At 40.7% G+C, this 27,114-nt stretch overlaps 1 protein-coding gene across 1 annotated transcript in view; it reads left to right on the top strand.

The window, feature by feature from the left end:
- Positions 1-27,114, top strand: part of VWA3B (von Willebrand factor A domain containing 3B) — a 234,686-nt gene that overhangs the window by 30,043 nt on the left and 177,529 nt on the right. The window contains exon 7 of the mRNA XM_082746748.1: positions 2,591-2,706. Coding sequence (XP_082602874.1) covers positions 2,591-2,706 — 116 coding nt within the window. The remainder of the gene's footprint in view (positions 1-2,590; positions 2,707-27,114) is intronic.

Genomic DNA, 27,114 nt, shown 5'->3' with positions numbered 1-27,114 from the left:
AGGCTTAGGTCCCTTGTGGAGAGAGATCAGGTACTTAAGTATTTATAAGGAGAATGATCGAGCCTTTGTCTCAGCCTGTCTGTCTGAAGTGGGTACAACTCCTGCCCTCGAGCACGTGTTCCCAAATTTGCTCATCACCTTTGCCTGGGGAGCTTGTTAATAATTCAGAGTGGAGGGGCGCCTGGGTGGCTCGGTGGGTTGAGCCTCTGCCTTCGGCTCGGGTCATGATCCCGGGGTCCTGAGATTGAGCCCTGCATCAGGCTCTCTGCTCTGCAGGGAGCCTGCTTCCTCCTCTCTCTCTGCCTCTCTGCCTACTTGTGATCTCTGCCTGTCAAATAAATAAATAATCTTAAAAAAAAAAATTCAGAGTGGAGGGCTTCACCTTACAGGTGATTCTACATAATAGAGGGGATCCTGGGACTAGGCATTTAATCATTCACTTTGCAGAAAAACCCCGCAGGGAGTTTGATTAAAATGCAGATACCTGGGGCATCTGGGTGGCTCGGTGGGTTAAACCTTCAGCTCAGGTCATGATCTCAGGGTCCTGGGATCAAGTCCCACATCGGGCTCTCTGCTCGGCATGGGGCCTGCTTCCTCCTCTCTCTCTCTCTCTCTCTCTGCTTGTCTCTCTGCCTACTTGTGATCTCTCTCTGTCAAATAAATAAATAAAATCTTTTAAAAAAATGCAGATACCTTGGCCATAGCCCTAGAGATCCTAATTTTTGAGCTCTAGGAGAAGGCCAAGAATATTCATTCTTAACAGGACCCCTGATGATTCTGAAGACCACTGCTCTGGTTACCATTAAAACACTTTGAAATCTTTGAACATTAGATGTTTGGCTTTGATTCTGGGTTCCTAAATCCCCTCAAATACAGGAGGGCTCACTGCCCTACTTTTGCTACTAGAGAGAGTAAAAGGCTACTGGCAGGCCCACCTGTCTTGTTGGTCCTCTGCTTAATTCACATGGGGCATTTTCTTTGGGCAGGTGATAGGTTAGGGTGTAATTTAACATGGGAAGACTTGCAGTTCAGCTCCTGACTTTTAGGCCATGTACTATTGAGTATGAGTTTTGCAGAAGAGGATGACATATAGACATGCTTTTCTGTTCCTGCTCTTGCCCTCCCAAGTGAGCCAAGCCCCCAGCCAGTGGTGTTCCTGCCTACTCCGTGCCTGTCAGTTCCCCAAGTCTCTGGGTTGGCCACCACACACCCTTGGCTGTTGAACCTCAGCTGAAGAGCAGTCATTAGGGAACTCCAAAGAGCATGCCCTAGCATCTCAGCTTGCAGGGAGGCTGGATTCCTGGTTCCCCTGTGCCCGAGTGCATGTCTGAATAGAGCCACTGACCTGCAAAGCATGTTTTGGTGTCTGCATAAGTGAGTTACCCTGTTTTCTACTCTGGAGAACAGATCAGAGAGTAGAAAGTCCTGGGGATCAAAGGTCTTAGTACCCAGGGTGTGGGACCTGGCAGCACAAACCTCAGCCTGCTTTGTAAGGAAGTCAAAGGACAGGGGAAGTTGGCCATGTCCGCTCCAGTGGAAGCACCGTAGGAGGCAGGGATGGCCAGGTTAATGGTCCGTTGGCCTCATGAAGGGCTGTTGGGACAAGGCTGGCTTGTTGAGTGCCATTGTCATTGTTTTAGTTGCACCTGAAACCCTCTAGAAACAGATAGGACTGAGGATTTCCATGATCCAGGTAAAGCCCCCACACCTCTCCCACCATCTGTGCATCCAACTGTCCATCCCAAGCCCCTGCTTCAGGATTCTCTTCCTGCTGAAGAAGAGGCAGAGGTGGAACTCTTGAGGGACTAGAGGAAGGAATGTTACCCAGAGAGCTCCTGTTAATCAGAAAGAAATTTCCTGCTATCACTGACTTTTTGGATCCCAGGTAATTGGTGTCAAGGGTGTGCTTAGCCCGTCATTTTGTAGACCAGACCAGTGCTTCTTGAATCCCTCTGGGATCTTGTTAAAGTGCTTATTCTGACTCAGCACCTCCAGGTAGGGCCTCAGAATGGGCATCCCTAACCAGCTCTCAGGTGCTGCTGCAACTCCTCAGACCACATTTTGAGGAGTCAGGTGCTAAAAGTTCCACACAAGAATTCTTTCATTAGTGCTTTTGCCTAGCTTCTGGGGAAGTGCTTATTTGCCGAATTAAAGTTGAAGCCCATCAGCATTTGGCAGACAAGCCAGTGGTGCCTGTTATCACCAGCTTTCAACACTGAACCTGCAGGGCCACGGGCATTGTTGGGGCCTCAGACTGTTGGCTTGTCAACACTGTGTTGACATGATTGAACCCTGGGAACAGAAGGATAAATATAAAGCAGAGGGTATTGTTTTTCTAGGGTCAATACATACCATTTGGTTGGGTTAATTCCCTCTAAGAGAAGAGTCATCTGTTAAAATCCCAACAACATTCACAGTTCTCTCTTTTCTCCTGTCTTTTGTTTTGGGAGAACTGCAGGTACAGGGAAAAGCCATGAAACATCTAAGATGCTTGGCGCCACAGCAGAGTAAGGTCACAAGTCTGGGAGAATGAGTGGACATGCACAAATAGCACTACTAGCCTAAAGTTGCGAATCTCTTCCTGTTTCAGATTTCATGCATTTGCAGAGAGAACCGAGTGTGTGGACTTTCCTGAATTTGCCGTAAAGGATGGTGACAGTGTAATTACTTGGAATTTAAGGAAACTGAAAGGAAAGCGCCCTCCAGGTATCTGGGATTCAAAAAACACACAATTACCCAGTGTGGTTTTCTGTATCTTTAGAAATGAAAGCACTAGATAGATAGGGACTGATGGTATCTTTTTCATTATTTGTCTGGTCCAGGGGAAGTTCCTGATATTACTAGTGAATTTGTCAGCCTTGCAACCAGGCAGAAGTTTATTACCATCCAGGAAAGTGGCCTAAGTTATGTGTGTGGAAACTTGAGAAGCTTCTGAGGATGTGGTCCCGATGTGTCAATGCTGGACTTAGTCACTGGGCAGGCAGGGCCGCTCTGATGCCGGGTTAGCTGATGCTGTAGCAAGCATGCCAACACAGCTTGTGGGTTTTCTGCTGCCCTGTCCATCAGTGACAGTAGGGCTTCTAGGCTCATGTACGGGATTGACCTGCCTCTTGTGAGGGCCAGGGCCCCACGGGAACCTCTGTGGATGTAGAGTGAACCTCCCCTTTTATGCAGAGACTGTGATCAGAGAATTTAACAGCATAGAGAATGAGGTCACCAAACCAGTGAGAAGTAGGTTCAGAAAAACCAGTGCTAGAAGGTTATTCAGAAAACCAAGAGGTGGGAGTTTCTTTGGGGCTGATGAAATGGCAGAGTGCCAAAGACACTGAGTAGACCCTGATGAGAAAAGCAGAGAAGGAAGCTCGTGTCCAGAATGTGAGATGTTGTGGGGGGACCCAGCTGGAAGTCTGAGAGAGCCCATCTCCACCTCCACTCTCCTACTCATTTTAAGTTTTTGACTGAAATCTCTAGCTTCAGTGTAAGGCCAGAACTACTCTTTGGGAGAAGCGAGGAAGCTGCAGGAAAGATCTGCTTGACAGGTCCCTCTGTTCACATGATGGTGCTACAGAGCTCCCAGGAGAAGGGCGTGGGGCTCTAGGAGGAGGTGGTTGCATTACAGGGCTAGGGGGCCAGGTGGAGACCAAGGCAGGGGGTTGAATCACAAAGCCTGTCCCTGACACAACTGTTGGGGACTCTCAGTGCCCTGCAGCAAGCTGGGGAGAGGTTCTGCAAGAGCTCATGGGTGGCACTGCTTTAAGTAATTTACGCCTTTGTTCTGATGGCGAAGAGGCTATCTCTCCAGAGAATTTGAGAAACTGTCCATTGTTAAGCAAGGTTAATGCTATTCTAAGAACAACAACAATATTAATTCAGCATATGCCATGCCTAGCGAAAGTAATTCACAAGATTAAGCCTAGTGGGCAATGTTTCAGTAAGGGTAAAGAGTGCGAGGTGTCACGGGTTCCCCAAGGCATGCCAATTTCTGTAAAGGGGTTCAGTTTTGGCTTATATGTTCCTTGGCAACTTAGTTATAAAGGGAAGCCTATCTGGCTTGCTTAGCTTACATTTTCAGCACTACCATCTTCCCAACCCTGTGACTCATACAGATTTAAATTATAGATTAAAACATTTTCTTAGTCCAAAGTGCTCAAAGCGTGGCCTGCTGTTCTAGTGGCATTTCAGTGATCCCACGTTCTGAAGTTGAGGAGAGAACCCAAATCCTAAATACACAATCTTATCTCCTCTATCCATCACGGTGTCCCAGAAATGCCAGCGTTGCTTTTCTCCCACTCAAAAACTGCCCAGAAATCCTTGACAGACTAGTCTGGTTTGGAAAACGTGTGGTTTCCAACCCGACCCAAGGCCTCAGACCAGATGATCAGTCCGTCCTGCTCAGTTCCTGTTCCGCATGTCCCACCCTTGGGGTCAGCGTTTGCCAGTATGAGTTTGCTTGGGCCCCTCTCCAGGCTGGGGAGGGAGGACACCCCCCTTAGGAACACCTGCTCAGGAGTTCTTTGTGCCTCTTGTTGCATGGAAAGGAGAGACTGTCAAGTGAAGAGTTAGAGGGACACTGCTCAGAAAACTGACCTGGCAACTGGAAGAAATTTCCTGCTTTTCCTGCTATTACCAACTTTCTGGACTCCAGATAACTGGCTTTCAGAGTATGACTTCCCATTACCCTATGCACTATCCCCATGCAGAAAAGCTATAGTCCAGTTAAATAATCTCTCCATGTAGGTGTCCTTGCCTCTTTTTCTCTTTGTTCTGGGCTTGAGTAACTGCTAGAGAGGAGAAGGGGTACCAACAGAGCCTAATTACTGTGGGACCAGAGTGATGCTGCCTTCTGGAGCTCTTCTGAGCCACCCAGCCCCCTGCAGCTTGAATTCCCTCTCAGTTAATGAGTATGGATTCTCTTCATGGTCTTTGTGTATCATGAAATATTCATCTCATCCATAAGGAAAATAAAACAGAGGCATTTGAAGTTCCCTGAGCTCTCAGAATTTTAAGAAAAGATTCCTCTCTTGGACCAGGCAGTCCTTCCACTGTTCTTTTTTTCTTTTAATTTTTAAAATTTATTTTCAGCGTAACAGTATTCATTGTTTTTGCACCACACCCAGTGCTTCCACTGTTCTTGCCTGGGTTGGGTTTCACCATCCCCAACATTCTCCTGGCAGGTGTCCCCAGCCACCTCTTTGATGGGAAATTAAGGTGTGAATTGGATGGGCAGGTAGCAGGGTTTCCTTGTGTTGGTGGCTGGCTCTTAAGGAATCTGTGAACGAGCTTCCTAGTCCTCTAAACATGGCAGCCTATGCTTGACTGCAATGACAAGCTTCATCTGCCCTGGCTGGTAGGGCTTCTGTTGGTTCTGCCAAAATAGTTGTTCTTTCTTCAGAGTCTAAAATAGAGGCCGGAAAAATCATCTTCCATGTCCCTGTTTCTGGGCATTCTCAGGGAGTCAGGGAAACTAATAAGACTAAGCAAACTCTGAGTGGCCCTTCTGCTGATTTCTTTGTGTCTGACTAGGACTTAAAAGCATTCTGTCTATTTTTTGAAACCCAGTCTCAACTCCAGTCACTGGTGTTCCCCATATCTGCGGTGACTTCCAGGAGGCCACACCTTCTCTGTGCATCAGTTTCCAATGGTTACAGCCATCGACTAGATGTGAATTGGCCCTGTCTAACGCTTGTGTGGGTGACAGTATGCACTCCCTAATATCAGTTACGAACATCTGGTCACAAAAGCAAGGTTGGGCATATTCTTTGATTTGGAGAATTCAGTTTAATTTTTGATTCTAGGGCCCCCCTATCCTAGCAGATTGGTAGGAAATTAACCTCAGTTTATCTCAGAGTTCTCCTCCTGAGCTTTCCCCAATGTTTGGAGGTTCTAGGCAGTGCTATAAAACCCCATGTGGCTACTGAAACTTGAAATGTGTCAAGTCCAATTTGATTTGTGCTGTTAGTATAAAATATACTCTGGATTTCAAATACTTAAAACAGAAAAAATGTAAAATATTTTTAATATAGATATGTTGAGATGGTAATATGAATATATTGGATTATAGCAAATAAATTAATAAAGTTAATGTCATTTATTTCTTTTTACTTTCTAAAATGTGGCTACCAGAAAATTTGAAATTGTAATTTGTGGCTTGCATTGCATATCTGTTGCCTCACTCTGCTCTCAGTCACATGGGCTGGCCCTGTCACTTAAATAGCTATGTAACTTTGGGCAAGATATTTCACCTTTCTGCCTCCTGTTCCTCCTCTATAAAGAGGGAATAATAGCTATTCTACTCTATTGTCTGTGTTAAATGATGAGGAGGCAGAATAAGGCATTGTCCTGTGTTCTAGGAACTCTAATGCAGTAGAATCAGGAGCAACCTGGCTTTGGAGTCAGACTTGAGTTTGGATTTATCACTGAGCTGTGTGATCTTGGTTAAGGTACCTAACCAATCTGAGCTTTAGCTTTCTTGTTTATGAATGAGGATCATGGTGTTTGCCTTGTGGGTTGTTAGGAATATATATATGTGTGTGTGTGTGAATATATGTGTTTATATATGTATATGTATGTATGTGTACACTGTATGGGTGTATATATACCACACACATGGTATTTTATTTTTTAAAAAATATTTATTTATTTATTTACTTTATTTGGGCGGGGGTGGAGAAGAGGGAGAGAGATTCTCAAGCCGGTCAAGCCAACTCTGTGCTGAGTGTGGAACCTGACATGGGACTCAGTTTCACAATCCTGAGATCATGACCTGAGCTGAAGTCAAGAATCAGACACCCAAAACTGTGCCCATCAGGTACCTCACACAGTGTTTTATATAGCACCTCGTACACAGTTGGTAGGTCATAGATATGTGATAGGTACATAGTTGATAGGTCAATAAGTTATGAGTGCTATTATGCTTAACCGTCATCTTCCTGTTGGTTACCCTGCTGTTATCACCACCAGGTAATCAACTTAAAGACTGAGTTTTTGTTTTCTTCTGACATGTAATTTTCATGTTTGTTTTAGTTTTACTTCTATTATTAAATAGATTCATTTCTCACTTATAGTCCATTTGCTTTGGTTTTCCAAGGCATCTCTTGATTGGCTGAAGTTCTAATAGTTTCCTCAAGGAATAATCACAAGAACAGTATTCCCAGGGTTTTCAAATGTTCTTTTCTATATCTGCATACTTAAAGGACAATTTGGCTGGATAGAAAGCTCTTGGCTGACTCTTTTCCCTTTGAGTGTCGTATGGCTTGTGCTCCATTGTCTTCTCATGATGCATGCCGTTGAGGAGAACCCTGAAGCTAGCTTGATTATTTTTTTCTTTTCTAAGGTACTTTACCTTTTTACCTGGTTGTGCAAATGATTGTTTTTATTCCCAGCTTTATTGGGATTAAATTGACATATGATGTTGTGTAAGTTTAAGGTATACAATATGATTTGATACCCATATGTATTATAAAATGATTATCATAATAAAATTAGTGCATCTATCACCTTACATAATTACGATTTCTTTCTTTTTTTGTGTGTGATGAAAATGTTTAAGATTTACTCTTCTTACAGACTTTCAAATATTCAACACAGTGTTCTTAACTACAGTCACCATCTTTACAGTAGATCCCATAACTTACTCATCTAATAACTGGACTTTTGTGCCTTTTGACCAACATTTCCACATTTCTCCCAGCAAGCCCCTGGCAAACACCATTATACTGCCTGTTTCTTTGAGTTAGTTTCTTTTCTTTCTTTCTTTCTTTCTTTCTTTCTTTCTTTCTTTCTTTCTTTCTTTCTTTCTTTCTATAGCACCTTTCTTCCTTCCTTCCTTCCTTTCTTTCTTTCAGGAGTCCACATGTAAGTGAGAAGATTGTTGTTGCAAATAACAGGATTTACTTCTTTCTCATGAATGAATAATATTTCATTAATATATCTGTTTGATCTGTGTCTTTATCTACATCTTTCATCTTCTTTATCCATTCTTATGTTGATGGACACTTAGGTTGCTTCCATGTCTTGGCTGTTGTGAATAGTGCTGCAATGAATATGGGAGTGCAGAGGGATTTCACCTCCTTGGTTAAATTTATTCCTATGTATTTTATTATTTTTGATGATGGAGTTGTTTCTTAATTTCTCTGATAGTTTGTTAGGATATAGAAATGCAACTGATTTTTATAATTTTGTATTCTGTGAAGTTTACTGAATTTGTTTATTAGTTCTAATAGTTTTTTAGTGGGGTCTTTAGGGTTTTCTATATATAAGATTGTATCATCTATAAACAGAGACAATTTTACATCTTCCTTTCTGATTTGGATTTCCTCCGTCCCTCCCTCCTTCTTTCCTTCCTTTTCTTTTCTTTTTTTTTTTTTTTTTAAAGATTTTATTTATTTATTTGACAGAGAGATAGCACCAGCAGGCAGAGTAGCAGGCAGAAAGAGAGGCAGAGGCAGGCTTTCTGCTGAGCAGCAAGCCCAATGTGGGGCTTGATCCCAGGACCCTGGGATCATGTGACCTGAGCGAAGGTAGTCGCTTAACCAACTGAGCCACCCAGGTGCCCCTTTCCTTCCTTTTCTTGATTGCTCTGCTAAGATTTCCAATACTTTGTTGAATGAAAAATTCAAGGATTTTGAATTCTGTCAAATGCTGTTTCTGTATCTATTTTTTTTTTGTTGTTGTTTCTGTATCTATTGAGAGGATATGTAAATATTTAATCTTTGGTCTATTAACATGGTGTATCACATTGATTTGCATGTGTTGAACCACTCTTGCATCCCAGGGAAAAATTTTGTTTGGTCATGGTATATGATTTTTTTTTTTTTTTAAAGATTTCATCCATTCATTTGACAAACAGAGATCACAAGTAGGCAGAGAGAGAGGAGGAATCAGGTTCCCTGCTCAGCAAAGAGCCCAACACGGGGCTCGATCCCAGGACCCTGGGACTATAACCTGAGCTGAAGGCAGAGGCTTTAACCCATTGAGCCACCCAGGCGCCCCAGTGTATGATTTTTTTTTTTTAATTTATTTTTTACTTATTTTAAGCATAACAGTATTCATTATTTTTTCATCACACCCAGTGCTCCATGCAATCCAGTGTATGATCTTTTTAATGTGCTGTTGCATTTGGTTTGATAGTATTTTGTTGAGAATTTTTGCATTTGTATTAATCAGAGATAGTGACTTGTGGTTTTCTTTTCTTGTAGTGTCCTTATCTGGCTTTGGTATTAGGGTAATGCTGGACTTGTAAAATGAATTTTGGTGTGTTCCCTTCTCCAACTTTTTTGGAAGAGTTTGAGAAGAGTTGGTATTCTTTAATGTTTAGTAAAATTCACCAGTGAAACCATCTAGTCCTGGGCTTTTCTGGATTGAGAGATTTTTGATTACAGATTCAGTCTTCTTACTTATTATTTTTTGGATTTTCTGTTTCTTCATGATTTGGTTTTGGTAGGTTATATTTTCCTAGGAATTTATCCATTATCTAGTTTGTTGGTGTTCATATTACTCTCTCTTATAATCCTTTGTATTTCTGTTGTGTCAATTGTAACTTTTCTTTCATTTTTAAAATTTTATTTATTGATTTTCTCTTTTTATTTTAGTCTAGTTAATGGTTTGTCAATTTTGTTTATCATTTCAAAAAACCTCTTAATTTTGTTGATCTTTTCTATTATCTTTATGGTCTCCATTTCATTTAGTTTTGCTCTGATTTTTGTTACTTCTGCTAAAATTGGACTTAGTTCTCCTTTTCCTGGTTACTTGATATGTAAATTTAGGTTCATTTATGGTCTTTTTAACTCCCTTTAATGTAGGTGTTATTGCTATTAATTTCTTTCTTATATGAGCTTTTGCTACAACCCATAGATTTTAATTACGTATTTCCATTTTCATTTCTTTCAAGATATTTTTTTGGTTTCACTTTGACTTCTTCTTTGACCCATTGGTTGTTCAGGAGTGTGTTGTTTAATTTCCACACATTTGTTAATTTTCCAGTTTTTTTCACATTAGTAAGTTAGTGATAGTTATTATTTATCAATAATTACATTGGGTCTATTTGGTCCAAGTTATAGGTCAAGTCCAGTGCGTCCTTATTGATGTTCTGAGTGATCTTTCCATTGCTCAGTGTGGGGTACTGACGTCCTGTTGTTGCATTGTTGTTTGTTTCTTCCTTCAGTTCTGTTAATATTTGCTTTAAATATTTAGGTATACCGTGTTGGATGTATACATATTTATAACTATTATATTCTTTCAATGAGCCAATCCCTTTATCATTATGTAGTGACCTTCTTTGTCCCTTGTGACCAATTTTGATTAAAAGTCTATTTTATCTAATGAAAGGGTAGCCACTCCTGCTCTCTGTTTGTTGCCATTTGTATAGAATATCTTTTCCCATCTGTTCACTTTCAACCTATATAAGTCTTTAAAGCTAAAGGGAGTCTCTTGAACAAACAAACTGAGGGTTGATGGAGGGAAGGGGAGGTGGGATGGGGTGGCTGGGTGATGGACATTGGGGAGAGTATGTGCTATATGATGAATGCTATGAATTGTGTAAGACTGATGATTCACATACCTGGACCCCTGAAATAAATAATATATTATGTGTTAATAAAAAAAAATAAAATGAATCTCTTATAGTAGCATGTTGTTAGATTTTGTGTTTTTAAAAAAATCTAGTCAGCCACTCAGTGTCTTTTGATTGAATAATTTAGTCCTTTTATATTTAGCATAATTATTGATAGAGTAGGGACTTATATTGGTGGTGTTTTCTGGCTCTTCAGATTTCCTTTGTTGCTCTCTTACTGTCTTCCTTTGTGATTATTATTTGAAGTAGTATGCTTTAATTCCTTTATCTTTGTCTTTTGTTTGACTACTGTAAGTATTTCTTGTGGTTATTATGAGGTAAATAGCACAGTCTATTTTAAGCTGGTAAGAAATTACTTTTAATTGCATATAAAAACTCTACTTCTTTGTAGAAGTACTTCTACTTCTCCTCTCCCCACATTTTATGCTATTGATGTCATACTTTACATCCTTTTATAAGTACTGTAGTCATAGTTATTTTTAATATATTTCTAATTTTTATGCTAGAGACAGCAGTCATTTACATACCACCATTACACTGTTATGGTATTATAAGTTTATTTAAGTATTTACCTTTACTACTGAGTTTCATACTTACCTGTTTTTGTATTGGTGCTTAGTGTCTTTGGCATTTCTGCAAGGCAGGTCTAGTGGTGATGAATTTCCCTAGCTTTTGTTTGTCTAGCTTTTATCTCTAGCTGATTTCCTTAGCTTTTGTCTAGCTTTCTTTAATGTTTTTATCTCTCCTTCATTTCAGAAGGACATTTTTCCTGGATATGTATGGTTAGTTGGCAGTGTTTTCTTTTAGCACTTTGAATATATTATTTCACTTTCTTCTGGAATGCAAGGTTTCTGCAGAGAAATCTGCTAATAGCTTCATGGGGTTCCCTTGTGTATGATAAGTCATTTTCTCTTGCCGCTTTAAAAATTCCCTCCTTGTCTCCGAGTTTCTACATTTTTATTATAACATGTTTCAGAGTAATCTTCTTTGGTTGATCTTGGCTGGGGTCCTTTGAGCTTCTTGTACCTGTTATCCATGTCTCTCCCTGGATTTGGGAAGTTTTCAGCTATTATTTTTTAAAATCATTTTTTAAAAATACCACAGTTTTTTTCCCTTTTAGTTCTTTTCAGTGTTCCAAAATCATTGTTTTTGCACCACACCTAGAGCTCCATGTAATATGTGCCCTCCATAATACTTAGCACCAGACTCACCCAACTCCCTCCTCCCCTCCAAAACCCTCAGTTTGTTTCTCAGAGTCCACAGTCTCTCATGGTTTGTCTCCCCCTCTGATTTCCCCTACCTCACTTTTCCTCTCCATCTCCCTTTCTTTTTTCCTTCTGGTCCTCCCATGGTGTGAATGTTTATTGGCTTGATGGTGTCCCATAATTCATGTAGACTTTCTTCACTCTTTCTTATTCTTTTTTCTTTTTGTTCTATCTGGTTATTAACAAATGATCTATCTTTGAGTTTGATGATTCTTCTGCATGATCAAGTCTGTTGTTGAAGCTCTCTTGAATTTTCAGTTCTATCATTGTATTTGTATTTGGGGAATTCTACTTTGGCTCTTTTTTATGGGTTCTGTTTCTTTATTAAACTTTTCATTTTGTACATGCATTATCTTCCTGATTTCATTTGATTGTCTATGTTCTTATGCCTTTCACTGAATTTCTTTAAGATGATTGTTTTGAATTCTTTGAAAGGTAATTCATAGATATCTATTTCTTTGGGGTTGGTTATTGGAATATTATTCGTTTCCTTTGGCAGTGTCATATTTGCCTGATTCTTCATGATCCATGTAGCCTTGAAAATGGTATCTATTCAAAGAAGCAGACACCTCTTCCAGTCAATATAGACTGGTTTCACAGGTACAAACCTCTGTCTATTCCCTGGACTGATGGGATTACCTCTGGAATCCCAGACATGCTGGGTTAGAGCCATAATTAGCAGGTGGGTATGGTTCCTATCAGGTCCCTGGGTGAATGGAACTCTCTCCAGTACCTTGTTTAGTAGGGAGGCTCTGGGACAAGGATCCTCTTCAGGATCCACAACTGGGTCTTTAGACAATGCATCTATTACTGGGTGCATGACAGGTGTGACTCCTACCAAGTCACTGGGAGGGCTGCTGCCTGGTCACTGAGGGAGTCCCTGGATGAGCAGGACTTGACCTAGAGCATGACAGAGGATCTAGAGCCAAGTATAAGACCCTTTCAGGATCTTCTGAGGTGAATGGAAGGGTCTTCTCCTGGTTTTCTGGGCTGGCAAGTCTGCCAGGCCTGCAGCTATGATGTGGTTGGAACCAAATATAGGGCCCTTTAGGATCTCTGGGGGCACAACTGGGAGTAACTGCTGCTGGGTCCCTGTGTCGGCATGACTATTCACAGACCATAGCTGGAGGGCCTAGAACCTAGTATGGGGCTCTTTCAGACTAGAGTATCTCCTGCTGGGACTCTAGACCCTTAAGGCTTCTGGCCTGTTGGTATGAAGGATCTGGAGCTGAGCATAGAGCCTTATGGATTTCAGAGTGTCCAGACACTAGTGTCTTCTGTCTGGTTCCTGTGTCAGCAGGCCTGCCTGCAGATGGCCACTGAAGAGGACAGGAGCCTAGTATAGGGCCCATTCAGGATCTGTGGGGGTGAAGACTGGAGTGTCTCCTGCACAGTCCTTGTGCCAGCAAGACTACGCACCATGGCTGGGATGGGCTAGAGCCCAGTTATAGGGCTTTTTAAGAATCTACTGACTGACGGGCGCCTGCGTGGCTCAGTGGGTTAAAGCCTCTGCCTTCGCCTCAGGTCGTGATCCCAGGATCCTTGGAGCGAGCCCCACGTCGGGCTCTCTGCTCAGCGGGGAGCCTGGTTCCCTTCCTCTCTCTCTGCCTGCCTCTCTGCCTACTTGTGATCTCTGTCTATCAAATAAATAAATACAATCTTTAAAAAAAAAAAAAGAATCTACTGACTGAGTTTGGTGGGTTTACCTTCAAGGACTTCTGGACCATGGCCAGTAGAGATTGGAGTTAGTTCATGGGCTACTTCAGGGTTCACAGCCAGGACCAAGGTCTGAATGTCTATAACCTGATACTCTGCATGATTTCTGGGTTCCGTGGCATATGGGCATATGGTGCTAATGACAGGACCAAAGCAAATGGGGCTATAGCTGAGTCCTCAGGGCTATAGATCTGTTTCTTCTTCTGTATCCAGGACCATGGTTAGCAAGTCAGCAGCATTAGTGCTGATCTGCCTTCTCAGAGTGACTCTTAGTTTTGGACCCCACTAGGGTTTCACAGTCTCCTACCTGGATGCCAAAGCTCCCGTGTAGGTACTTTTTTTCTTTGGATTGATGTGTAATTGTTGTTGGTGTGGATACGATTGAGGGACATCTTATTCACTGTTTTGCTCCAAAGTCTGTTAAGTCCCAAGATATATCTCAGTGTCGACTGCTGTAGTTGATAGTCCCTGGTATGCAGTGCCCTTTACAAATGGAGATCAAAGACTTCAACTTCAAGCAAGTTTCCTTGAATTATATCTTTACATATTTGTTCTCTTCCATTGTTTTATTTATGATTATTTTAAAACATATTTGTTATTATTTTCAAATTTAAGGAAAACTTAGACATTGCTTGGTATGTGCCAAGTACTATTCCAGCCTCTTATCTTTTAAGTCACTTAATCTTTATACCAACCATGTGAAGTAGGTACTATTATTCTCTTCATTTTAAAATGTGAGGGAGAAATGAAGCCAAAGTAGTTAAGAAGCTTCTCCAGATTCATATAGCAGACAGAATCAAGATTCAGACTCAGTTTATTCTCTTAACCTTTGCACTATGGTGGTTTTCTTCTTCAGGGATTCATTTTATGTGTAAGGTATAATAAATTTCCATTAACTATCATATCTATAATTTTCCTTCTAATATTATTTTATTTTATTTTATTTTATTAAGATTTTATTTATTTGTTTGACACAGAGAGATGCAGTGAGAGAGAGAACACAAACAGGGGGGTGGGAGTGGGAGAAGCAGACTTCCCACTGACCTGGGATCCCGATGCGGGCTCGATCCCAGGACCCTGGGATCATGACCTGAGCTGAAGGCAGATGCTTAACGACTGAGCCACCCAGACACCCCTCTAATATTTTATTTTTATTTATTTATTTATATTTTTAAAAAGATTTTATTTATTTTTGTGAAAGAGAGAGTGCAAGAGAACACGAGAGGGGGAGAGGGGGCAGAGGGAGAAGCAGACTCCCCACTGAGCAGGGTGCCCCATGCAGAGGTTCTATCCCAGGACTCTGGGATCATGACCTGAGCCAAAGGCAGATGCTTAACGACCGAGCCACCCAGGTGCCCCTCTAATATTTTATTTTTAAATTTTATTTATTTATTTAAGTTTTCTAATATTTTAAAAATACTTCACTTCTGTTTGTGTTCACCTTCTCTTGTTTCTAACAATGAGTTCCATAGTATCTTTTCTTTATTGAATTTCTACCAATTTCGTCTTCTGTGATTTGTTTGCTTCTTTCCTGAGTTTTCATATTTCATCTCTTCCTGTTTCTTGCTGTCTTACTCTTGAGTTGTTCTATTTCTGCTTTGTTTTCTTCCATCATGGAGATGATGGCTTCATATATATATATTAATTAATGGTGAAATGTTGATCATAATTTTCATGTGTTCCTTGATAACATTTTTAGTGAACATTAGTCATCTCTTGATAATTTTGCTGCTTTTTTTCCCCTTACAGTATCCATGTTTGGATGCTGTGTACTAGCTTCTAGTACTATAGATATGTATAGACAGGTCATATGGGAGGTAGTGTAGCAACTCAAAGGCTTGCTTCTTTGCTGTTCAGAGGCGGGGGGGTTCCTACAAATAAGTTTGTTCTAGGTGATGCTTTGTGAAGCCTTACTTCTTTTTGCCTTTCTAAACCAAAGATAAGGCTTTTGCCACTAGCCCTTGTCATTGAGGTTCCAGTATCCAGTGTTGCTCACCCTTGACTTTGGGTGGGCCCCCCACTTTCTAATACCTGCCCCAGCTCTCTGGACCACTCCAGGTGCACTTTCTCTGTGCTTTCTTCTGCCCATCTCAGCTGCTCAGGATGTTATTTTTGTCTCCTAATTTGGCAGAAGAAGGCATATGTGTTTTCTGTTTTTCTTTAAAGATTTTATTTATTTATATTGTTGGGTTCATTATCAAAGGAACGAGACTGAGACAAAGTGAAAGTTATGCAAAGCCTTATTCTATGCCAAGCGTTAGAAGTTAGACTGACCGGCCATGGAAATGAGACTGAGACAAAGTGAAAGTTGTGTAAAGCTTTATTGTATGCCAAGCATTAGAAGTCGGACTGACTGGTCAGGGCCGCCTCCAAAGAGAGCTAGTTTTATAGGACACAGCTGCAGACTTCTACATGTGTGGCTTTGGCTGATTGGATGTTTCCACCTTCTGGACTTGTTTTAGGTGTGTGTTTTAGTAACAGTTACCTGGAACTGATATCAATAACTGTTGAAGTGTTTATTAAACAAAATGGCCTTGTTTTAGGTGTGCGTTTCAGCAACAGTTACCTGGAACTGATATCAGTAACTGCTGAGGCATTTATTAAACAACAAAATGTCTACCTAGGCAACATGGAGTCACTATGGCTAAGTAGGCCCAGGCAGGCCCTAGGGGTTTAACAGGTTTTGATGTGGAATTGGCCCCAACAATATGACAGAGAGGAAGCACAAGCAGTGGGGGTGACAGGCAAAGGGAGAGGGAGCAGCAGGCCTCTCACTGAGCAGGGAGCCAGTGAGGGGCTGGATCCCAGGACCCTGGGGTCATGACCTGACCTGAAGGCAGACACTTAACTGACTGAGCCACCCAGGTGCCCCTGTGTTTTCTTTTTTAGTACACATCCTACCACCTTCCCAACCATAATTTCTAGGAAAAATAAAAGATACTAAGTTATATAGTTGTGTTTATCCTGGAAGTAAATACTGAGTCTGGAATGCTCAAAGATGTACTAAAGTAAGTAAAATCAGTGTGAAACCCAATGTCCTCATCTTTTGTGTGGGGTGGATGGTGTCTTTCACTTTTTCTTGTCACCCATTTATGCATTATGTCGCTACTCACTATATTGACATAAAATTAATGAAGTATCATTTGAACACTTGGCCCATCTCTTCTCAAATTCTCAAATTCCAAAATATCTTTCAGTAGGTTGGCATAAAATTCTTGTGTTTTGTAAAGAATATAATTTGTAAATTTAAAAATATACTTTCTTTGGTCTTTCTTTCTTCTACTATTTCTCAGAAACCATGATATATCACTTCTAATTATTGGATGAGAGTGGGGAAGTGTACTAACCTGTTTAATGTTTAACTCTTATCACTTTAAAGGATTTTTTCCTAATGTGATTAAAGCTGGTGTGTGTGTGTGTGTGTGTGTGTGGTGCGTTATATACATTACCTCACTTAATCTTCACAGTAATAATGTGAAGTGAGAAGAGAATCAGCCTTGGGGTTATTTTTTGAGGTTACGTGACTGATAAGATGCCAAGCAGGAGGTCCAAACCTAGGTTGTCACAAACACTCTACTGTCCCATACTGTGCAGACATAGTGTAAATAATTTGGAAAATACAGAGAAGAAAGGAAAAGAAACATTGTTACCACCCAAAGATTTTCACTGTTGAACATACTGGTGTATCTCCTTCCCGCCTTCTTAACTATATACTTAAAAAAATTTAAAGCATCACGCTCCTATTATGTACCACTTCGAATATTGCATTTTCCCTTAATGTTATAGCAAGTATTTTTCCATGTTCTTGTAAAACTTCTGTAAGTGATATTTAAAAATACATAGTGCCGTTGATCCTTCAGTAATGCAACAGTTAGGAGCACCAACCCTCTGAGCAGTGAAAAATCCACATATAACTTTTGACTTCTCTGAAACTTAATTACTGATAGCCTACTGTTGACCAGAAGCCTTCCTGATAACAAAAACAGTTGATTCACATATTTATTTTTATGTTTTGTGTATTATATACTGTGTTCTTATATAAAGTAACCTAGAATAAAGAAAATGTTTTAAGAAAATCATAAGGAAAAGAAAATACATTTATAGTATTGTACTGTATAAAAAAAATCTGTATAAGTGGACCCACATTGTTCAAACCCATGTCATTCAGGGGTTTGTGGTATACTTTAATTCTGTAAACCACTTATTGTTGAACATTTGGGTAAGTTTGAATTTTTTTTTGTTATTAGATATAATACAGCATTTTTTCTGTGGTATATTTCCTCACGTGTTTTAGACTTTTTTAGGGAATGTATTTTCAGTTATGAAAATACTGGATCCACATGTTTGAACATTTTGGGTTAGTCTTTCACATGGACTTGCTTTCTAAAAAGATGATATAACGCAAGTCAAAGTGTTTTATGTTTTAATAAACATAAATTTAAACATAAACATAAATAAACATTTATGTTGACTCACATCAACAGTGTATGTGGAATCCCCATTTCATAGAAACTGAATTAGCATTAAAAATAGCTATCTCATTTTTATCTGAATTTCTTTGATGTAGAAATTAATGTTATCAGTAGCCACTAGTAGAGGCGAAATTGGACGTTTTGTATTTAACTTCTTTTATGAATTACTTGCTTGCCTTTTGCCCATTTATTTGGTGGAGTCTTGTGTTTCTTATTATATCCTGTGAACTTTTTGTATATTAATGACATTCACTTATCAGTATTACTACTTATTGATAATTTATCCTACTTACTGTTTTTCCTTTCATTTTGGCCATCATTTATATGCACCTTTATATGCATCATTTAAATTCTATAGCAAGTCCAGTCCATAAATCCTATAGCTCCTCTGTGATTCCATCTCTTTTCCATTTGGTCCTTTATGGCCTGAGTTGAAAATGAAAACAAAGATATTTTTGGTCCCTCTAGATTTGTTTTTGAGGTATGGTGTAAGATAAGGATGTAAACAGATTTTTCCTTAAGTAGCTAACAGCTGAATTCACATCATTCCCTCATGAATCTTTACATTTTCTTCACTGGTGTATGTAGGTTCCTTTGTAATATATTGCATTCGTGGGTATAGGCTTGCTCCTGGCCCATCCACCTTGCTTCTTTGCCCTTTCTTGTTGTAATCTTCCCTCTCTGGTGATGATCTTTTGACATTAATTCATTTTTAGTTCTGCCTTGTATATTTACTGTAGATGTGAAAAATGAACTTGCTGTTATCTAAATGAATCTTCGTTTTGTGTGTGGCTGGACTGCCTTCTGAGGGGAGGGTACACATGTGCTTGGTTTCTGTGCTGTCTGTTCAGTGAACACTTGTTTTCTCACAATATCCATGGGCACTTTAAGGTTTTTATTTTTTGTCCCCAACATATTTTTCTTCCTTCCTTTCTCTTTTTTCTTTTCCCCACTCCTCCTCCCACTCACTGCTTATTAGTACAGTTTTGGGACGTTCCAGTGGTATAATATGAAAGCAAAACAAAAGATTGAGCTGTACCAGTGGTCTACTTACTACAGCTTGTCAGTGTATTAAAGCCATAGAAAAATTTGGAACAATGATGTGGCATTTTTACCCATTATCAAGTAGACATGTAAAAAAAAGGCTGTAATTATTCTCCAAAGTTTCCAAAGTCATTTAGAGTGCTCCGACTAAAACTAGTAGAGATTGGATAAACTAGATACATTGCTACAAATTCTGATTTCATTTATTTTTGACATTTGATAAATTGTTGGCAAGTAGATATTTGTAGGAGTCTGCATTTCTTAAAATGGGTTTGATAAATTGTAATAGTGTCTGAAAATAAGTAAGTTACACATGAATTATGACCAACTTCTAGACCTTGTGTTTTGGGGTAATTCCTTACATCAGCCCTTCCCCTAAGAAGGTAAAACTAGTTGTAGGCTGAGAGCAATTTTGTCTTGTTTCGTGCTTCATTGCAAAGGCAACAATTGATATATCATGTATAGTCCTTTATTCTGTGCTTGCTTTGGGTTCTTGTATGTACATTAATTTCTTGGAAGAATTTCCTTCCACACTGAAGTTTTTCCTGTTTATTTTTCTAGGACTATTCTTTTCAGGTGATGGAAAGCTTTTCCATTGTTTTGACGGAGGCTGCTTAGGTTGGTATGTTAGATAACACCTAAGTTGTACATTAGATAGCACATGACATTACCTCTCAAGAGTTTAAGGTCCATCTTCTTTGACTATCAAGAATATTTAGAGAGAGGACAGGAAGGGGACTGGGGTTCGTGTCACCTACTGTGTCAGCCCCCCTGAGCACTTGTGTAGACGGTAGTGGCTGCCTACCTCAGGGATCAAGAGGAGATTGCCTCTAGCCCTGATTCTGTGGCCAGGCACTATCTAAAGACCTTCACTCTGGATTTGTTATATGGGAGAAATTTTATGGGAGGAGACATATCCTTTTGTTCCCCTTGCCCTCTGGGATCCTCTGATTGCTGCACTGTGTCTGGTTTCCCCCACATTAGCCTGGATGAAAATTCAGCTCCTCTATTTATTTACTTCTACTACCCATCTCTCACACTCATCATTAGTGTGACTTCTAATGCTACTGACCCTCTAGAGGTTGAGAAAAGACTGACACACATCCTCCCTGACTGTTCCCTTCTGTCTCTCCTTTTTTTTTTTTTTTTAATTTTTTCAATTTATTTATTTTCAGAAAAACAGTATTCATTATTTTTTCACCACACCCAGTGCTCCATGCAATCCGTGCCCTCTCTAATACCCACCACCTGGTACCCCAACCTCCCACCCCCCTGCCACTTCAAACCACTCAGATTGTTTTTCAGAGTCCATAGTCTCTCATGATTCACCTCCCCTTCCAATTTACCCCAACTCCCTTCTCCTAACACCCCTGTCCTCCGTGATATTTGTTATGCTCCACAAATAAGTGAAACCATATGATAATTGACTCTCTCTGCTTGACTTATTTCACTCAGCATCATCTCTTCCAGTCCCGTCCATGTTGCTACAAAAGTTGGGTATTCATCCTTTCTGATGGAGGCATAATACTCCATAGTGTATATGGACCACATCTTCTTTATCCATTCGTCCGTTGAAGGGCATCTTGGTTCTTTCCATAGTTTGGTGACCGTGGCCATTGCTGCTATAAACATTGGGGTACAGATGGCCCTTCTTTTCACTACATCTGTATCCTTGGGGTAAAAACCCAGGAGTGCAATTGCAGGGTTGAAGCTCTATTTTTAATTTCTTGAGGAATCTCCACACTGTTCTCTCCTTTTGCCTTCCGAAGCCCATCACCATTTCTTTTCAATCCTAATGATGTGTATCTCGTAATTGGGGTTTTTTGAGCTCCTTGGACCTGCTGGTTTATAGTTTCCATCAAATTAAAAAAGATTTCAGCCATTATTTCGTGATCATCGATCTATAGGTCAACTGCAGTTTGGTTCATCTAGGATGGACTTGTCCTTTTTTAATTAGTATATCCAGGATATAGACTTACTGTAGCGAATAGCATGAGCACAAGAGCCAAGCCTAACCATGCAGTCATGTTTAAAGGCCCTGTACATGTCATGTCACTAACACCCCATTGGCCAAATTCAATTACATAACTATGTCCAATGTCAATGGGATGGGGAAGGAAGTAAATTTTTGCTGAACAGTAACTGAAGCTATCACAATCTTTTGTTCTTGTATGGTTCTTTTGTGGCTCTGGAAATCAATGTCTGCTGGAAGGTGAGTCAACTTTAGAATCATACCTGGATTCAAATCCTAGTTTTACTACTACTTGTGTGACCTCAGCAAGTTTCTTAACCTTTCTAAACTCTGTTCCCTCAGTTGTAAAAATGGTAATAATAGCATTTACCTCACATGGCTTTTGGGAAAATTAAAACATGTAACACATGTGGAACTGTTCAGTACAAAATTGACACTCAATTAGTGTTAGTTTCCTTTTGAGATTCCAAGTGGGCTTTTACTGTAGACATTGGTTCTAGAAAGTAAAACAATCTGACAAGATACAAAAGCCTCTGTCATAAAGAATATTTTTAGAATAGTCATGATACTAACCAGTTGATTTTCATTCACAATGACAGATGAAAATTGGAATTTTGATCCAGGAAGTGGACACTGTACTGTTCAACTATGTACTGATAGGGGGAAGGTCCATTTTCAAGGTTGATACTAAGGGTAGGCCTCCTTCAGGAGCACCCATTCTTATACAAGAAGGAAGAAATAGGATTAAATGGTGGGGCATTTTCTGGGCGTGACTTTCTCTTCCTTATTGTCAGACTGGGCTCAGGGAGAGCTCAAATGGTGCAAGAATAGTTGTAAATTGGATGTGGTAGTTTTCAATTCTCAGAAGCTTTCATGTAGATTGTTCTGGATGGAATCTGGGGTATTGCTTTTCGGGGAAGGTGCTTTCCATGGACTATATCTTTAAGAGGTACAGTCCCAATCCTGTGGAGAGTTGGCTACTCTTTAGGTTGTGAAAGCCCTGTGGGCCTAGAGTGAGGGGGTCTGTTTGCTTGTTTGAGGACTGTTTTACAAGGGAGAGAGGCTTCTGATCTCCTGGGTTTGGAGCAGACCTCATCTTTTGTAATGGTTCTCCTTGTTTTACTCTTGAAAAATTTAATTAAACTGAAACTGTGAATATAGAATAGGAAAATCATGTTAAAGTAAACAAATGTCCAATTAAGGGCCTGGCATCAGGCTACAAAAAGTAAAAAATTTTGGCATTGATGTAGCTATCTTGGGATCTAGACTGATTGGTGATGCAAACAGTGGACTTATCTTAGATGGTCTGTGATGTCAAGCTCTTCAGAATTGGAAATCCAAGGCACTCCTGTGGTAGAATGAGCATCCAGGCTGATGGTCGTGGTCAGAGCTCTGAGCTCCCACTTCAAGCCAGAGGAAGAGGTGGAGAAGGAGGAAGAAAAAGAGGATGAGGAAGAGGGGGAGGCAAATCGCAGACACTCGGGGCATGTTGTAACTTCAACATGGTTCCATACATACAACCAAAAGAGCTACCAGCTCAAGACCCTCTCGGGGTTCCAGGACATCAGGATTGGGCAGCACAGCATCTTTTGCTTTTACCTGCACCCACATCAGGCATCACTAAGGAATTCATCATCATCCTTCCCACTGAGCAGTGTTGCCCTGGGCCCTCTGCATCGTTCAGTGGTCAGCCCCTGCTTGAGCAGAACTACAAACAGGGGTCACTGCACTCACCTCCATATTGGCTCTTGTCTCCAAGAGAGACTTTTAAGTGAATAAATAAAAAGGGATATTAGGTAATAGGAAAGGGCACTATTTTTCTGAGAGTGTTTTTGTTTGTGTCTAGTGTTTTGGCAAAATGGTGTCAGAAAAGCTGCCCAGATCAGCTAGTTTTATTCCGAAGTCCAGAAATGGTGTGGCTCTGAAAATTTGGCTGATTCTACCTTTGGAAACTGTACTTTTTTGGTGTGTTGGTGGAGATAAATGCATGAACTAAAACTAAATATTATGAAACCAAATTTTATTTACTTTAAGTTACGCTCCGGCTGTTAGGCTTGGAGAGGAAAAAAAACTAACCAAGTTGTGTTCTTGGAAGGCATTTCTGATCTTTAATTAGATATTTAAAGTTTACTGGCCCATCACTCAGGCTTGGCATTGCCACTTTGTTTCTAATCTCTGATTTAATTTAGAAGCACTGATTGTAATTTACTGACAGCAGGAGGCTCTCTCAGAGGTCTTCCTTCTCCCTAGAACTCAGTTTGATTCAATGGCTGGAGCTGGAGCAGCTGCGCTTCCAAATTGTTGCCACAGTACAGTTTTCAAGGCTGAGAGACTTTAATTATCTCCGGGTTCCTGCTCCTTCCAATAATGGTTTGCCTTGAATTTCTGGGAGACAGGGCACTCTCTAGTTAACAACCATTTGTTCAATACCTTCTGTGTCTTTAGAGGCTCACGAGGGCTGAAGAGGAGATTCCGAACACATAAAAGACAAGGTTCCTGTTTAGGGAGCCTCACCTCTTAGAATATCAATTATGCTTCTGCTTGATGATGTAAAAGTTGTTTGTTCCCACCATAACTCTAGGAGCCCAAGTTAGGATTTAAGAATTTCCCACCTCCGTCTCTACCCTCTCCCTCCCTGTGCCTGGTACATGTATACGTGCTATACGGGGTATACGCTCTACTTTTCCTAACCAAAGAGTAAGACACTTTCAGAGTAGGGAGCCCCCGTGTTCCTTCTCCATAGTGTGTTTATATCCTGGGTTAACTTGTTATTCTCAGCTCCTGGCTGTAGAATAGCCTGTCACTGGGATGCCTTTACTGCTCACTATAGTCCTTTCCTGGCACCGGACAGTAGTGGGCTCAGCCCAGTTCTTCGGTCACGAACAAAATATTTTAGAATCCCACTGAAATACTTGAGTGGGTCCAGACATCTTGCATCACCTAAAAAAATATATGGTGTAGAGAAATCCCTCAAGAATCTTTTAAAAATTAAATGGAGTTACTAAATAAAAGAACTGGTGTCAATTTCTGATTATATTTGAATAAACTTACCCTGATTTGAGGGCACTGTTGCTTTCAAAAGTCAGGCACTGTGCTAAGCTCTGGAGATACAGTGATGAAAAAAGAAGTCCCTCTTCTCAGGAAGTTTATGCTCTGGAACAGCCTATTTGGAATGTCTGCCAGCTGTCAGGGATGTACCAAGAAGAGTGGTTATAAAAACAGATAAACATAGTTCTGTCTTCAAGAAAATCACAGTTGGACAAGGGAGACAGATACGCAGATAGCCAAAGTCCAACACTTGAGAGCTCTCAGAGCTACTAACCCCAGAAGGCTGTGCCATGGGTGACAGCCAATCCCAGGGCGGGCAGGTGCCAGCTAAGCCGGCAGGTGTGTGCCGCTGCTCGTCAGAACCTCACAGTAGGTCCTGGTCTGGGAGCTCAGCTCACAACCACCATCACCTACATTTCAGAGTTACAGACTGGTGCCTTCCATTCCAGGGAGAGATGAGCCTACAAGCTCCTGGAAGGAAACTAAAAACAACCAACACCCAACAGATGAGGTTTGCTTACATAGATCTTGTGTTGTGATCATTTACGAGGACACAAGGGCAGTGTTCCAGTGTGGAAAGAGAATGGGCAGCTTTGGAGACAGACAGACCTGGGTTGAGTCCTGACTGCACTACTTCCTAGTTGTGTGGCCTTGGGTAAGTTTCGTAATTTCTCGGAACCACAGTTCGCTCATCTTTTAAATGCTGGTGATGATTCCTATTTATGTGATCATTGTGAGAGTAAATGAGGCAATATATTTCAGTGCCCAGCACAGTGGCTGGCACATAGTAGGCACATAGTAAATTTTAGTTTTCCCCCTTTTCTCCTTCTTGATGCATCAGTGGGAAGCAGGCATTATAAAAGACATCTAATCTAAAATAAACAGCACTATTAGAAATAGTGGAATGTAACAAATCGTATCAGTGAGAATGGCCTGGATAGGTATCTAGAAGTTGGTATGTCAGGGCTTCTCCAGCACTTTGAAGGGGGAAGGAGCGCTCTGACTTCTTTGAAGAGCCCTTTTTTAGGGCAGAAATAGGGACATAGGGTATTAATTAGAATACTGATTCCAGAAATGACTCAATTTTTTTCCCCAAGAATATTTTGTATAGAAATAATTTATTTACATGCCTCTCTCACCTATTAATGTTTTGCAAAATTTTGTGGCAAAAGAATCACTGGGATGCCTTTAGGAGTACAATTTCCTGGCGTTCCCCCCCCCACACACACACACTCAGAATAAGTCTGGGGTATGGCCTAGAAGGTTGCACTTTGATAAGCACATTGGTGGGTTCTGACACAGGTTCTGAGGACCAAATTTTGGAAGGCTACGTGGAGTGAGAACCCCTTAAAATGTGGACTGTTTCCTATTCATTCTGTATTTCCAGTGCTCAGATATAATAGATATTGATTGAATTTAGTTGAATAAATGAGTGAGCAATGATTCTCTAGGAAGATGTATTATTTAAAAGAATTGGCTTTCTGGGTCCTAGGCCAGTGTCTTGTGAGTTTGAAGAAAATAATTAGTCTACTAAAACTTGTTAATGAGACCCAGGGCTTCCCCGGTAGCCCACATGACTCGTTTCACAAAAGTGGGCTTTTTTTTGAGGACAGGAGGCTGAGCAGATGCTCATGTGGGGCTGCTCCCTCAAACAGTAGCCCTAGCCTTGTTGTTTCTCAGTTGATTCAGGGTTAGTTGATAGAAATCAGGGAGCAGCTCTGTGAACATCTTGTGTTCTTTCTGTGCACTGTAGGTACCTTAGAACCAGAAAGATGTTCGGGCCTTTTTTGTGATGGAAAAGCTGAGAAACAATAATTTAAACAAATTTTCTCTGAAGGAAACTCCCAAGTTCCCCTGCATTAATCATTTCATTAAAACACCTCTTGATTGGTGCCTTTTAAAGGGTATTGTTTATTCTAAATAGAATAGACTTAATCAGCTAAATTTCATCTGCGGGTATTTGGGCATTGCTTCTTTAGCTATTGCTTTTTTTTTTTTTTTAATTGTTATTGCCAGCTTTCTTTCTTTCTTTAAGATTTTATTTATTTATTTTACAGAGAGAGATCACAAGTAGGCAGAGAGGTAGGCAGAGAGAGAGAGGGAAGCAGGCTCCCTGCTGAGCAGAGAGCCCGATGTGGGACTTGATCCCAGGACCCTGAGATCATGACCTGAGTCAAAGGCAGCAGCCCAACCAACTGAGCCACCCAGGCACCCTAGCTATTGCTTCTTTATCCCTGTGCCCATGTCTTTATCACCTCCTTGCCTGGTAGCATCCAGAGCCTGGGGTCATCCTGGCTGAGTTAGGTGGAGAATAGGGATGGCTTATATTCAGGTTATCTAAGTGACTATTGGATGATTAAACTGCATTGCATTGGCATTTTACGATGTTCCACCAAGAAGAGAGAGACCCTAGGAGATAGGCTCACACCCACTTAGGAAGAGTTGCCCATATTTGGGATTTGAAGTTACTTTTAAGAGGTCAAGTCCCTTGTGAAACATATATATTCATTGCTCCACGAAAATTCTAGACGTTTATCCAGATGGTGAAATGACTCTATTTTCTTTAAATTGATCAGTGGCTTATTTCCATAGGGCCACTGAGTGCAGCTGACATGCACCTCATTGGTTGGGGCGGTGGGGCTGGATCAAGCCAGAAGATGTTCAGTGGCCTCTCACACCCCAAACGGCTTAATATATAATTTGACACAAGTAACTGGGGATTTTCCATTGCAACGGAAACTGCTGATTTCACCACTTGCAATACCTGTATGGTTGTCATTGCCCCCTTTCATAGAACCTTAATGTAATTGCAGATGCCTGGGGATTTTACTCCCCTCATAGTTTAGTCAAAAAAACACATTGTATTGCTTTCTGTAAATAGAAGCACGTGATGCTTTTTCCTGAGAATACTGTCTTTTGATAGTTCTGTTCAGTTCGTTTAGATCCTCACAGCTGAATAGGAGTTTAGGACTCCAGCAGACAGCAGTTTCTCCCCATCTGGGTCAGTTTTGCACCCAGGAGTCCTGG

The sequence above is a fragment of the Mustela nivalis genome (genome assembly GCF_964662115.1).
Source record: "Mustela nivalis genome assembly, chromosome: 8".
NCBI lineage: Eukaryota > Metazoa > Chordata > Mammalia > Carnivora > Mustelidae > Mustela > Mustela nivalis.
This window is presented reverse-complemented; position numbering and strand designations above follow the sequence as displayed.